General features: G+C 40.0%; 1 protein-coding gene and 1 non-coding gene across 3 annotated transcripts; both read right to left on the bottom strand.

Annotated features, from left to right (window-relative positions):
• Window positions 1–653: 653 nt before the first annotated feature.
• On the bottom strand, window positions 654–4,663 carry LOC121781101 (protein S-acyltransferase 11-like). Of its 2 annotated transcripts, none has more exons than XM_042178794.1 (5): window positions 4,389–4,663; window positions 3,492–3,711; window positions 2,522–2,820; window positions 1,556–2,053; window positions 654–1,296 (listed from the first exon to the last, which is right to left on the bottom strand). In XM_042178794.1, the coding sequence occupies exons 1-4, from the start codon at window positions 4,443–4,445 to the stop codon at window positions 1,565–1,567; spliced, it is 1,065 nt and encodes a 354-aa protein (XP_042034728.1). In that variant the 5' UTR covers window positions 4,446–4,663; the 3' UTR covers window positions 654–1,296; window positions 1,556–1,564. The 2 variants fall into 2 exon arrangements, with proteins under 2 accessions (XP_042034728.1, XP_042034729.1); XM_042178795.1 differs by having other exon boundaries at window positions 654–1,234.
• Window positions 4,664–6,530: 1,867 nt separating this feature from the next.
• TRNAM-CAU lies at window positions 6,531–6,602 on the bottom strand. The gene has a single exon. It is a non-coding gene; the product is annotated as a tRNA-Met (tRNA).
• Between the last annotated feature and the right edge of the window lie 7,783 nt (window positions 6,603–14,385).

Below are 14,385 nucleotides of genomic sequence, written 5' to 3'. Positions count from 1 at the left end.
AAAGTAGAAAAAGAAAAAGGTAGAGAGATGTAGACAGAATAAAGTAAGAGGGAAGAAAAGTTGTTGCTTTTTGCTAAAAAAGGAAACGATTAAGCTATAGTGGGACAACCCAAAAAGAAATAGGATTCAGCTACAGAGGGACGGATGGAGTAATAAATAACCAAACATACATTTTCAGTATCCAATCATAGAATCAATCATTCACCGCATTAAAATCATTATCTTTAGAAAAAATGAAAAAAAAATTAATACGTTTCATGCATACTGGAAATAATGGATATTGAAAACTTAATCAAATAAAAAAATTAATACGTTTCACCATCCTCATTTTCCACTTCACCACTATTTTTTATCTTTTTTAAAATTTATGTTACTAAATAAAATATCAAAATAACACAAATTAAAAGGCAATACCTAAAATACTTAGTTTTAAAAACGAGTTACAACATACTCCCTTCGTCCCGGCTAAGATGACATATTCCTTGGCCGGCATGAGATTTTAGGAGTTATTAATTAATATATTTAATTGGAGAGAGGAAAAATGAGTGCAAGTATTAAAATAGAGAGAGAAAGGGAGATGAATATTTTAATAGGAGTGAGAAAAAATGGTTGAGTGTATTAATTGGAGAGAGAAAGTTCTTAGTTGAGACAAATTAAAAAGGAAAACGTGTCATCTTAAGTGGGACGGAGGGAGTAGATGAGATGTATATATAGAGTTAAAATAGTAAAAAAAAATTGAAAATCTATCGTCTAGGCTCCCGCACCGAACGATGATCGTCCGGCTTGAAGGGCGTGGACCTGTGTAGGGCGTGGACGATGGGGAAAGTCCCTGCTATAATAGACGATAGCTCCTCGCAATTTAGTTGTGTTTGTTAGTAAATGTAATACAAAGCTCTTTCCCATTAAGAAAATATGCAGTGCTCCAATATGCACAAAACATCTACACCAGAATACCTCGCCTCAAATCTACTTCACCATTTCCCAGTGACCTCTTTGGCATCTTATCACAAAAGTAAAATAAAAATGGACGTTGGCTGATAATAAGAGGGAAAAAAATGAGCCTTCCAACGCCAATTAAGCTTGTATCTGCTGCAGTGAATCTATTCAGTAACCTTAACCTGTAGTTTCGAGACACTTGAGGCAACAGGTAAGCCGGCCAGACACGAGATTTTTACCATTCCAAACTCACACGCAGTTCTTGAGCGCCAGTTGGACATTTACATATCTAATAAGTCTTGGGTGAGACAGCAAACATAAGAAATGAATCAGGGAACAGGTTCAATCAATCTCTCCTACCTATACAAAGTACACGAGAAACTACATAAGCTGAATAATTAGGGAACTCTTTCTTACAAGAACATTGTGGGCAAGCATTGAAAAAAATAACTAGATATATAAAGCATTGCTGATTTTTCAGGCATATAATCATATAGCTGATCCCGGATCTTACATCTTAGATGATCGTTGGAATGAAAACATGGAATGTATCTATTGGTCAAAGTAAAGGCAACTCATTTGCATTATCAAGAATATTGATGCTAAGGAAAATGCCTACCTCTCGATCTCACTTCTCGTGAGCTTTCCTCGACTTCCAATAACTTGGCAAATACGCTGTTGTCTTGGACGGAAAACCAAAAAATCGTATAAGATTTTGGCAATCTCTTTCCGTTACTTCTTCATTGTCAACTGAAATTAGATGACTCAAGTAAGTCTTTCCAACATATATGAAACTAAGTTGCTGCCACAACAGCACACTCAAACCAGTTCCCACTGAGAAACTAGCAATAAATAGATACACAAGAACAACTCCTCTTGCAGACAGAAACACCGCTGATCTCAAGAAAGCCAGAATATTTCTCTTTACGACTCCAAAATTAAACTCAGGGCTAGCAAACCCACTCAATCTGCTTAGAGATCTATTATGCTCCACAGGCGGCCAGACGTGAAGTGCAGAATAAAAAGTCATAATAACAATATAAATTGTACTTATGACTGTTGATAAAAGAAAGAGAATAAAAGACCGATGATTTGCGGAACCAACACAGTTGCCAATCTGCATAAAGTCAAGAAAATTTTGGTTATACATGTGAATCACCTTTTTTTTAATGAAAAAAGACAATGTATACCGTGAAGCCCATCACCAACATAATGGTATCAACATATCCCCAATCAGAGCTGCAATGTCATGATGTAAAAATATGCTATACTATTAAAGTATCTAAAAGAACAGATTGTCCTAATAACAAGTCTGTTCCGTGGCATACCAAAATGTAAAAGTTTGTTACATTCTCTATGTCTTCGGTCATCCAACTTCAAAATTTTGACATGACATTAAGAGCAGAACTAAAAACAGTTCACGCTTCTCAATTTATCTCTTGCAACTCAAGCCATAAATCATTTTAACAAATATAATGTTTTTAGCTTGTTGCCACATGAGATAAGATCTAATTATACAAATCCATTTATAAATGCATTCATGCATAAACCTTTTAACACAATTAAAAAATATTTCAAGACTTACAAAAGGGCAATGATGATCCATGCCCAATACACACGTCCCACATGAACGGCAATGGTGCACTAGAGGTGATTTTGGCTTTGAACAATAATGGCAGAACGCGTAGTTCTGAAGTCCACCTTGTCCCACTGCTGGATAGCTACCCCAGATTATAATAGGTGGAACACCAGCAGGTTGAAATGCCGAAAGGCAAAATGAAGATAAAGTACATAACGACAATATCACTGTAATTGCCAGGTGGAAAACACCACAGAAGTAACTAATGGAGAAGATGACAGGGTAAACAGCCCAAACGCCTGCACCTGTATCACCAATATCATTATATACAAGATACACAGTCCAAGAAATAAAAACGTAAAAGCAGTTCTCAGTCTTAAATAGACGTAAGACAAGACAGTGTTATGATCATGAAACGATCAATTGATCAGAAAAAGTACCAACTCAGGATTGAATTCATTACTTCTTTATATAATTATATTGATAAGTCAGCTTAAATATAATTAATCTTAGCTAATATGTCAATACAATTCCAAAATGCATCGAAAAATGGAAAATAATGATGTTTCAAATAACATAATGCACATACTCATCCTACAGTTTGCATGTGCAACATCTTTATATGCTTCTAAGAATTATAGTTTTCAAAAGTAAACATCTATATTTGTCGAGGACCCATGTGTCAGAATATCAACATGCACAGAGACAAAACTAGAACAGGTAGAAAACAGATACAGAGTAACAGAGATATCTACAACATTTTCTATCATACCAGAGCTAGGAATTACAGTCATTATTCTATTTGCAAAGGAACAAGTTGACGTAAATGCATAGGACGCCAATGTCCGTGATGGTATAAATTTAGCTCGTATCGACGTGCTTAGTTCAAGAGCATATCACAATGAAATTGCACTTAGCCCCTAAGGGCGGGAAAGGTAGAAGGAATTAAAGACATTAGAGATATGAACATGCTTACAAATAAAGAAGAGCATAAATGAAATGACGACAGTAACAAAGCAACGGTCGCGCCAACGTCTCAATCGGATGCTATCATTTTTCACCACATGTTCCTTAGTTATAGCTCCGCACCAGCCACATTTAAAAACTGATGCATGAGCAGCAACACTGACACGAAGCCCACAACCCCAACAATTCGTTTCACGGTCCTCGCTAGCACATGCCAATTGATCTTCCTCCTGCATTTCAGCATAGAATAAGCAACCAGCACGAATGGAGTTGCATATGAGGTGTTTGAGGGCGTGGACTGCTGTGTGACTTCAGGAAGTGATATTATAAGGTTACAATAATGCCCTAGAACATCCAGCAATTTAAAGCTGGCACTAACTGATACACTCAGAATGAAAAATTACATCTAAAAGACCCTCTTTCCATAAAACAAGAAATTCTCCATTTTTCCAATAACTGAATGCATAACTGAAATGGGATTGGGACAATACAAAAACAAAAGTACTCTTTTCTGTCTAAATCTTCTTCAATTATCTGTAGCATCTGAGCAAGCACAAAAACAAGACATACTCAACAAAATAATATTCCCCTTTCTTCTCTACGTAAGACAAAATTGAATTAACAGGTAGCAGCTAACCAGCACAAAAGCAATACACTTCAAAATTTAGGAGGACGTTGTCATGAACTAGTCTGAATCAAAATCAAAATCAAAATTTCAGTCAACGCATAAACATGCCGCAAATCGATCAAATAATTCTACGCTAAACGACTCTGTATTGATTGAAACACAAAACATAATAACTAACTCAGAAATTAGGGTTTTAATTGGTAAACAGCATCAAAATACGATCATGTCAGTAGATATTGCTAGATTCCATCCGAAGGTTTCAATTACTACGAGCATTACCGTCTGAGTGATATCATAGTCGGAGGTGCTGCGGCCAGAGAAGGTTGCAAAATCCATGGCAGAAGGAACCGAGGAATCCCCAAAATTGAAGTGAGCAAAAAAGCGAAACTGAAGAAACTGGGGATTATTTGGAGAAAAAAAAATCTTAACTTGTCGTCCGCGCCAAAAGGCAGAATCTTATTCCATTCAACACTGTGTTACTGTGATTCCATTCAAAACTAGAAAGGTGCAATGAATCATTCCAAGTCCAATTCTCGGTGGAGTTTTCGATACAAATCCAATTCTTACCTATTTTAAAAGATTTAATTCTCTCCCAATTCTTTTTTATAGTGTGGGCCCTCCGCCATGTGGAAGATCCCCAATAATTAATTAGTGTACAGTGAACAATCATAAGAGCATGCACTATTGGCGGCCTTCCCCGATAGCCCCGCCCCTTTTTTATCCATAGCCCCAATTTTTTCCTCCACTGCCCCACTGTGGCGGACACTTCCAATAGCCCCAAAATTTAATAACCAATTTTCATTTTAATTTTTTCGTTTCGTTTTTAAATCGGCTGAATTGAAATAATTATAAAACGAGGTAATTGAGACAGAATATCCCGACGGCTGGGAAGGATTGCCGCCATATCCTGATTCGTGCGAGCCAGGAGATTCGTCGTCTCCACCGTGCATTTTTTTAGAGTGAAGGTGTAGATAGTGAATGAAGGGAAAGTGTATGAAAATAAAGGGTGTGAAAGTGTGTAAAAATAGATGGTGGAGGAGTAGTATTTATAGGGTGATTTTCGAAATTAAAAAAAAATTCAAATGGGGCGGACGCCCATCGCCCGTCGCCCCACTATAGGATCGCCCGCCATCGCCCCGGACTCGCCCCGCGGCTACCACCATCGCCCCGTCCTCGCCCCCTAGTCGCCGAATCCTCTACCGCCCCAGCCCCGCCCCCTTTTTTCTGTCCGCCCCGGGGCGGACGTCCGGTCCACTATAGACCGCCCCCTCCTCGCCCCGATTTTCCGTCCGCCCCCTTTGAGCCTATAGTGGATGCTCTAATATCAAGGATTGACTAATGAATTGGCCAATTGTTCCATAGTGAACACGCCCACGCCCACGCCCTTATTGGAATGAGTTATTGTGCTTCATAAGTAAGAAAATAATTTTGGCTTTGGCAAAGGTAAGAGTATAGTGTTCAAAGATCTCGGATTCCGTGTGACACGGTGTATAAATTTAAATTGATTTACCAATAATTAGAAAAAAAAGATTGCTTTTGCAGCGACCATATCAATCAATTTAATTATAGAGTTCTAGACAGACCCTCACCCTGTTACAGTTAATTCCGGTAATTTGGTTGGATGTTCAGTAACATAACTCCTGCGTTAAATCTCTTATAATTAATATAGGAGTAGTATTTTTCAAAACCCACCTCAATAGTCTCCTCAAAATCAGACCTTTAAATCTGATGATGATCTCAAAATCTGGCCTCATAGGATGTTACACCTTTGAATCTTATGGATGTTAGTTAAAACCAAGAATTTGATATCAGATAGTATAAGGTGAATTGTTTCTCTTGATTATTATAGCATCTCTTTACTACAGCATTTTAGTGAAATTAAATAGTGGTAGTATTTGGTTTGATCATCAGTGAGGTGAGAGTAGAGGCTAGAGGGGTTGGAAACTCTTGACTATCCTCTCAAGCAAAGAGCGTTTCACACAGAACAAAACGACGCCTTGACATTTGAATCCGAGGTAGTCCATCACATTTCTTGATTCTATCAAGTGGTTGTCTGTGTGGATAGGTACATCGTGTTTATCTTAGCTCTAGAGACGCTGTTTGGTCACGCGAGAAACACAACTTTAGAACAAATGCCTAATAATGGTTGTGATGGCAGTGGTCTGGAACAAAAGAGAACTCTCAAGCCCGGTGAGGAGTGGACAGGACCGGTCGAGCTGTCTCTTGTCGCCTCCTTACAACAGTTGATTCCTCATCCACTCTTCTTCAGACTAACAGCAGACTAACCATGCTCAACCTCAAACAACAATGCTCAAAGTAGAAGCCAATTTGGCAAAGCCATTTTCCAAGCAAAAATGATTCCAAAATCCAAATAAATTATGAGACAGATACATAATTAAACAAAAGATTTAGCAACCCATATATCAGAGCCAGGTTTCGATCCTGGGACCTGTGGGTTATGGGCCCACCACGCTTCCGCTGCGCCACTCTGATTTGTTGCTTATTTTGAGTTTAGATGATATATGAATAATCTTTGATCACATTATTATAAAGTTAATTAAACAGCAAAACATTACTATTAACCAAAGCACCAAAAACCAAAAGTATGAGATGATAGTTTTGCCTTAAGAATTTGTATCTATTGTAAAGTAAACCACGAATGGATTGTATATTTCAATTCATATTTTATCTCACTCCACACAACACAATAATTTAATTCCAAAAAAACAATGCATACCATTATTATTCTTGAAAATCAATAATCACTTTGTTAATAGAATCTGGCATTGGTTAGAACTACATTTTCATCATCGATATGTATAACCTATTTGCCTTGTATTTTTTTCGTTACTAGAGTTTTTGAAATTCTAGTACCATTTTAATAGACCGTGAATTAAATAAGTGGAAATAGTCTATGATAACATCTTAAATTATTAACAATTTAATAATAATATCTTGAAATCTAACAATAAAATTACGAATCATCTGAAAACTAGTACGTTTACTATATCCCTTGCGGTGATACTCCACAATTTATATCTGGTTGTTCGATTTTCGGCGGATTATTCCCACACTGCCCAAAACTCACATTCCATTTATTTATTTATTTATTAACCATTTCCAAAAATAGAACTAAAATTGCATCTGAGGATTTAGAATGGGAATGAAAGTTTGATTTCTCTCTCTCGTAGAGTCATTTCATCACTAAAGTAGCACCTAAAGAAAAATGTACATTAACTTTGGCATCTTCCCTATGACAATAACTTAGATAATGCTGCAAATGAAACGAATAGCATTCAATTATATTAGACTTCAACTGTTTTTGTCTTCTCAACAACAAAGTATTAGTACTTTCTTTATTTGCAACATATATTAAAAACCCACGCAGCTAGAATGATACTAGCCTTATCTAGTTTAGCATATCTTCTTTTATTATTTTTTTTAGATATTATATGGATTTAGCAAACAAGAAATCTCTCCTAAGGCTGCCGACGAGTGAATCTCGCGCTCAGCCGCCCCTTTTGCCGTCCAAGTCGCCGACCCAAACGTTGGGCGCTCGACAACGACGACAACCGTTTCTTGATTGTGTGTGGAATTCAACGTTTAGGAAGGTTATCCTTAACAACTGGTGCTTTCATCGTGATCTCACCCTCCACAACACCGATCGAACCATAGCTACGTCGCTGCCCGACGGGAAACCACCGTGCACAGCAACTAGCCACATCGATCGAGCCACATCTATGTTGCTGCTCGACGGGAATCCACCCGCGCACAGCAACTAGCCGCTGCCTAGCTTCACCGCCACCGGTAAGGGAACCACCTTCACCCCTTATCATCCACCTCTGTCCGACACCACAAATCTCATCAACCCTCCATTTTCTTTCATCCATAACAATAAAAAAAAACACCGAACAACAAGAAATTCCCAAACCCCTCCACTCCAACTTCATTCTTTCCGTAATTAATTATTCCTATTCACCACCAATATCAACCCTCGCACCAGATGCACCCTATTATTGCAAAATTTGATCGCTTATTGGACATGAAGGAATCCCGTATGGACGTGGTAGATCGGCGCGTGGAAAACCTTCGTCGGAAACAATACCCCAGCCCGCACTAATCTGGGCGGTCGCGCAACCTCTGTCCACCCATTCAGCCCGAGCCAAAACCACCCTACATCTCACGCCGTTGGGATCCACCTGATCATCGCCCACGGACGAGATACCCGCCCATCGGGTACCGCGATCGCGTGCAGGATGCACGGTTTCGACACCGCGGCGGCTACCCCGAGAGGGACCACCTATTTGATCGCGGAGATCAACGAATCCAATTAGGGTTCGATCGCCACCCGATTCATGCAACGCAGTCGCATCGCCCAACGTGCTGGGACCCACCGACGCAGTGGCAGGACCACAGTTACCTAGCCTTTGATCACTGGCCCCGCCGCGCAGAGACGTGCTGGGACCGACCTCACCATTATGAGGAGGTGTGAGGCCAGTCTGCCTGCAACCAGCCCCACCACACCGCCGACTAGCCACCGCGCTTGAGCCTCCCACCGCGGGACCTGTACGGTCAATCCGGGCGTGTGACCAATCAGACCCCGTACCAGCCTTCGCGCTCGCCTACCTGTTGGGACCCGTCTGGATTGCGCACGCAACAGGGATACCCGGTAGACGACATATCTTTTGAGAGATTTGGAAGTGATGATCTATGTTGGGGGAGAAGGTCGTCTCTCTCTCATAATAGGTATATTGAGTGTTCAATGCCAAGTCCAGCGACGAAGAAGAAAGCTACTCCTGGTCTTTGTTCACTTGGGAGTCGGTGTGAACCAGATTACCAAGTTAGTGTTGAATTGAGGGAACAAGAAGGATATGAAACTTCTGATTCCTCGAGTTTAGATGAGAAGATTTCATATTCATGTATGGAAGCCAGAGTTTTCGACTACGTTTATGATCGTGGTACGGGCGAGGAGGAGCATTATGATTCAGAGAACTCCATATTAGAGACAGTAGCAAAGAAACTCATGGATCGTGGCTTGCCTAGTGAGAATCGGGGATCTAGAGAAGGTAGAGATGGCAGACTCGAAGACCAACAAGTTTCATCTTTTGATGAAATCTACCCACCGTGCAGCCCTGATATGAGTAAAGAGAAGGAGGAAGAGGCATTGTTAGACGATGTAGAGGAGGACGATTCCACCGATGAAGTGAAGAAGGTCATCGCCTCATTCAATGTTGTTCAAGTGTCATCTAAAAATGTTTTTGGAAATTGTTGGGGCAAGAAAGGATATGGTGCCTACACCGATTTGCCCGTAATTGCTTGTGTCTATGTAGATTTGAATGTCGGTGATGTTCCAAGTATGAATCATCGATCAACATCGCTCAACACAAATGCAAGGTTGATCCCTCCACGTAATGACATGTCATGTTTGAGCATTTTGGGAGGCGTTGACAAACTTGTCGAATTGGCAAGGAATTTTTCCGACAAAATTGGGTCTCATTTGTTGATTTTTGATGAAGATGATGGGAGACGTTCGCCTATTTGGTTTGCGTTTGATCCAGGAGGAGAAGCCTCTCCAAAGTTGTTGCTTTCAACTGTCATCGTTGCTTCGTGGTTCCCACCTTGAGGACAAGGTGGATTTTAACCATGGGGGAGTTGATACGAGCCTTATCTAGTTTAGCATATCTTTTTTTATTATTTTGTTTAGATATTATAGGGATTTAGCATATCTTTTTTCTATCCACACATATTATAAATATGTGTGGAGTCTTCCATAATATGCAGTCAATCAATATATGAAATTATCATTATTTGGCTCACTTGCTTAGCAAACAAGAAATCTCTCCTAAGGCTGCCGACGAGTGAATCTCGCGCTCAGCCACCCCTTTTGCCGTCCAAGTCGCTGACCCAAACGTTGGGCGCTCGACAACGACGACAATCGTTTCTTGATTGTGTGTGGAATTCGACGTTAAGGAAGGTTATCCTTAACATTGAACTACATGCGTCGCGAAAAATATAGATTCGTCTAAATTTAAAATAACTATATAACCTTTGAAAGATAGGTAATTTAAAATGACAAAAAAAAGTAAGTTGAGGATTCAAAATGGAAATTCAGAATTTATATTGACTTTTGTCAAAAATCATATCTTCAAATAACAAAAACAAATACTTGTCTTGTTGGGCAGAAAGTATAGCCAGCCCATTGAGTTGGATAAATTATTTAAATGGGTTGGGCTAGGTTGGGCCCAACCCATTGAGTTGGATAAATTATTTTTGACTTTTGTCAAAAATCATATCTTCAAATAACAAAAACAAATACTTGTCTTGTTGGGCAGAAAGTATAGCCAGCCCATTGAGTTAGGATAAATTATTTAACTGAACTTTTATAAATCTGAGCCCAATACAAGTCCGTTTAGTAAGTGGAATGTTCTGAACAAGATAGAAATAAATTTTATGCATTTTTTAAATTTGTTATATACTTTAACCGTCCCAACATAAGTGATTTCTCATTCTTTTTAGGAAGCCCACCTAAATTGAATCATTTTCCTTTTTCTTGGCAAAAAATAACACATTTACTATATCCTACTTTATTCTTTCTCTAAACATTATTGTCCGCAACGCATCTCTTAACCGTCTCTTATCTCGTCTCTCCGAGACGAGACGGTTAAGAGACGCGTTGCAGCGTCCCGTCTCATCCCTGTCTCGCCGAGACGCTTGTCCCTCCGAGACGGCTGGCGCGCGCTGGCGCTAGGCGTGACGCCCACTCGCCGGCCCGCGAGGGGGCGTCGTCACGCTGACGCAATAAATTATTTTTTTTAAATTTGATTTTAATTAAAAAAAATAAAAATTAAAAAACGGTCATATGACCGTTCAACAGTTATTTTTTTAATTTTTTTCTTTTTTTCTTTTTTTCTTTTTTTATTATATAAATACTCATCTTTCATCCTCATTACACACACAAACACACATCTATTCTTCTCAAATCATCTATTTTTCCTCTCCAATTTTCATCTCAAATCATCTCTTTTATTCTTCTCCCAAATTTAATCCATTCATGGATCCATTTGAGCAAATGCGTCAAATAATGGAAGAATCGCTAGAAGAAGATCGACGTAGGGAGGTGGAGGAAGTCGCGCCGCCCCAAAGGCTATCCCGGACTTACATCCATCGTAACCGGGAGGAAGCCGTCGTAAGATTGGTACACGACTACTTCTGTGAGAACCCGGTATGGGAGAGAGACCTACTTCCGTCGCCGTTTCCGCATGCGAAAACGGCTATTTATGCACATCGCAAATACGTCGGCAGCCAGGGAAGAGTTCTTCCAAGAAGGGTTCGACGCCGTTGGCCATCCCAGTCACACGACGCTGCAGAAATGTACTGCAGCAATCCGTCAGCTTGCTACTGGACAAACGGCGTATGTGTTCGACGAATATCTGCACATTGGGGAAAGCACGGGAAGAATGTTTCTGATAAACTTCTGCAAAGGCGTCCGGGCAGCCTTCACCGACGAATTTCTCCGGAGGCCAAGCACGGCAGATTGTCAGTTTCTGCTCCGACTTCATGAAGAAGTGCACGGATTCTCCGGGATGCTTGTCAGCGTCGATTGCATGCATTGACAATTGAAGAATTGCCCTGTGGCGTGGAGGGGGTCATACACGAGCGGCCACAAAGGCACCCACCCCACTGTTATACTCGAGGCCGTTGCCGACTACCGGCTATGGATTTGGCATGTGTATTTCGGGGTCCCCGGATAGAACAACGACGTCAACGTGCTCAACCAATCCGACCTCTTCACCGAAGTTTTGAATGGTAAAGCGCCGGCCATCAACTTCATCGCTAACAACCGGCAGTATTAAATGGGGTACTATCTTGCCGACAGCATCTACCCGAAGTGGCCAACCTTCGTGAAGACGTTCAACAGGCTCTTTTTGCGCATAAGCAAGATGCTGCTCGCAAGGATGTGGAGAGAGCGTTCGGGGTTCTCCAAGCTGGATTCAACATTATCAAAGTCCCGGCTCGTACATGGTTTATGGAGAAATGGTCGACATCATGTATACGTGCATAATCTTGCACAACATGATTGTCGCCGACGAAGGACCTGAGGGGGGAAATTGGTTCGACCCTGAAACCCCGGGAAGCTCTACCGCAAGTAGTCCGCCTCGTAGTGGAGTGCATCCGTCTACGCAAGATCGGTTGTCTATTCGGTATCCATTTCTTATCAAACGGATCACATTTAACTTTAGTTTTTATTTTAAATCTACTTATATATGAATGAGGGAGGGATAAAGATTGTGTCCGCGCGCTAGAATTAAATTTTCCATTAGGTTGAAGTTATATGTTTGTTTGGACATAATCACATAATGATAATATAATTCGTAGAAGGGAATGTAATTATAAACAAATTTCCCTGCAGTCTTTTCTTAACTAAATGCCATAAGTTTCACTATTATAGGCGGCATAAAAGCACTTGCCCACAATATGACAATTTTGACAACTTAGTGGTCAAATTATTTATTTTTTAAGTTATTATTATGATTTAAATATTTCATATCACTACAAAATTCACCTATTATATGTATACACCTCGCCATATTATATCTCATGGTCTAGGTGGATCTGTGTTTGAGAATCATTCTTATACTTCTAATAAATATTCTCTCTGTTTTATAGTTTGTCGTAATGTGAACACAATGATCCAGACTTCGTTTGACCACCCATAACACAGAAAATCATTCTTAAATATATGAGCAATCGGTAAATATAGTTGTGTTTCGAAATAAACAAAGAATTGTAGTCAAGGCCATGAGTTTTTTTTATATAAAATAGCATATACTACTAGATGGGGTGTAATCAATTGCTAATTTTCTTAGATTGTCAACTTATCAATGTAGTGTATTAAAAATGTCTATACGATGATATTAATATGCCAATACATAATTTTATTGATATTTCGATATATTGTGTTGACATTATGTGTGTACATTTTAATGTCTTCGTATTGACAGTTTTAATATACTGCGTTAATGAGTTAGCAGAGTGAACAACTTAAATAGTTAGCAATATAACGCACGAGATATGATCAATTGCTAACTCTCCCTAAATTGCTAACTACAACTAATTAGAGATCATAGGATCTTTAAAGATCTAGCGGTCTATAATTTGTTGTCACGCCCGCATTTTCTAAGGATAGAAAGCACGGTTAATCGCGACTAGGGGAGGGTTAAAGAAGCGGGGAAGAAGGGGGAAAACAACACAACTTGACCATAGCTCGAAACAAATTAGAATAGCTCGACTAAAATCAGAGTATCTCAACGATCAACAACTCACAATGAAAATATCTCAACAATACACAACTCAAAAGAAACAATATTCAGCGGAAGCATTTCGAGAGTAGAATAATGCTATGTATGAAGACACACCATATTCTAGACATTTGATAGACATTCTTCACTTTTATGCTCAACACCCACTGCGCTCGTCACCGCTCAACCTGCACATAGGGAAAACATATGCAGGGGCTGAGTACTTTAATGCACTCAGTGAACTCATGCCCAAAATACATTCATCATTTAAGTTATGTCAAGCCATCATTGAGTGAAACTCGGGTTTTACTTTAAAAGGCCGAGAATCACTAAAACCATTCCATAAAAAGTTGTCTGCAGACAAATATCATTATCATCCCCATTCATGTACCATATCTGAACCATCATGTGAAACGAGAATGTGGCCACAAACTCGATCACTGGACCGGTCGACCACAAAGGACGGCTCACGATCCCCATCAGTGCACTAGTCTGAGTAGGGACTCTGATACGATTACTATTATTATTATTATTTAGTTAGTTAATTATAGATTGACATATCTTTTTCATATCTTTTGTCTTGCTCATTAAGTTAGTATCCACTATTATAAATAGTGGACATTGTTCTTTAGTTCATTAATTCAAGAAATAAACTACTTCCTCTCAATCTCTCTATTCTTCTCTCTCTCTCGTCCGCACCTTCCCTCAAACTCTAGTTCTTGCAAAATCGTGAAGTTGAGGAACTTCTTCCTTAACAATTGGTGCTTTCATTGAGAGCCCAAACGGCTCGGAGTGGTGGCCGGGCAACGAACTCGCCGTGACCAACGAGCGCGTTTGGGGCAGCTCGGAGTGGTGACCCACGGAGTGGTGGCCGGACAAAGAATCCGCCGTGACCAGGCCGTGACCAACGAGAACTCGGAGTGGTGGCCCACGGAGTGGTGGCCTGGCAAAGAACCAGCCGTGACCAACTTGGCCGT

The sequence above is a fragment of the Salvia splendens genome, chromosome 20 (genome assembly GCF_004379255.2).
Source record: "Salvia splendens isolate huo1 chromosome 20, SspV2, whole genome shotgun sequence".
Classification (NCBI taxonomy): Eukaryota; Viridiplantae; Streptophyta; class Magnoliopsida; order Lamiales; family Lamiaceae; genus Salvia; species Salvia splendens.
This window is presented reverse-complemented; position numbering and strand designations above follow the sequence as displayed.

Coding starts and splice junctions, on each gene's coding strand:
- LOC121781101 (XM_042178794.1), bottom strand. CDS start 4,445: ATGGATTTTGCAACCTTCTCTGGCCGCAGCACCTCCGACTATGATATC. Junction 2,821..3,491: donor ATTTATGCTCTTCTTTATTT/GTAAGCATGTTC, acceptor TTGGTGATACAG/GTGCAGGCGTTTGGGCTGTT. Junction 2,054..2,521: donor TGGATCATCATTGCCCTTTT/GTAAGTCTTGAA, acceptor GACTTTATGCAG/ATTGGCAACTGTGTTGGTTC.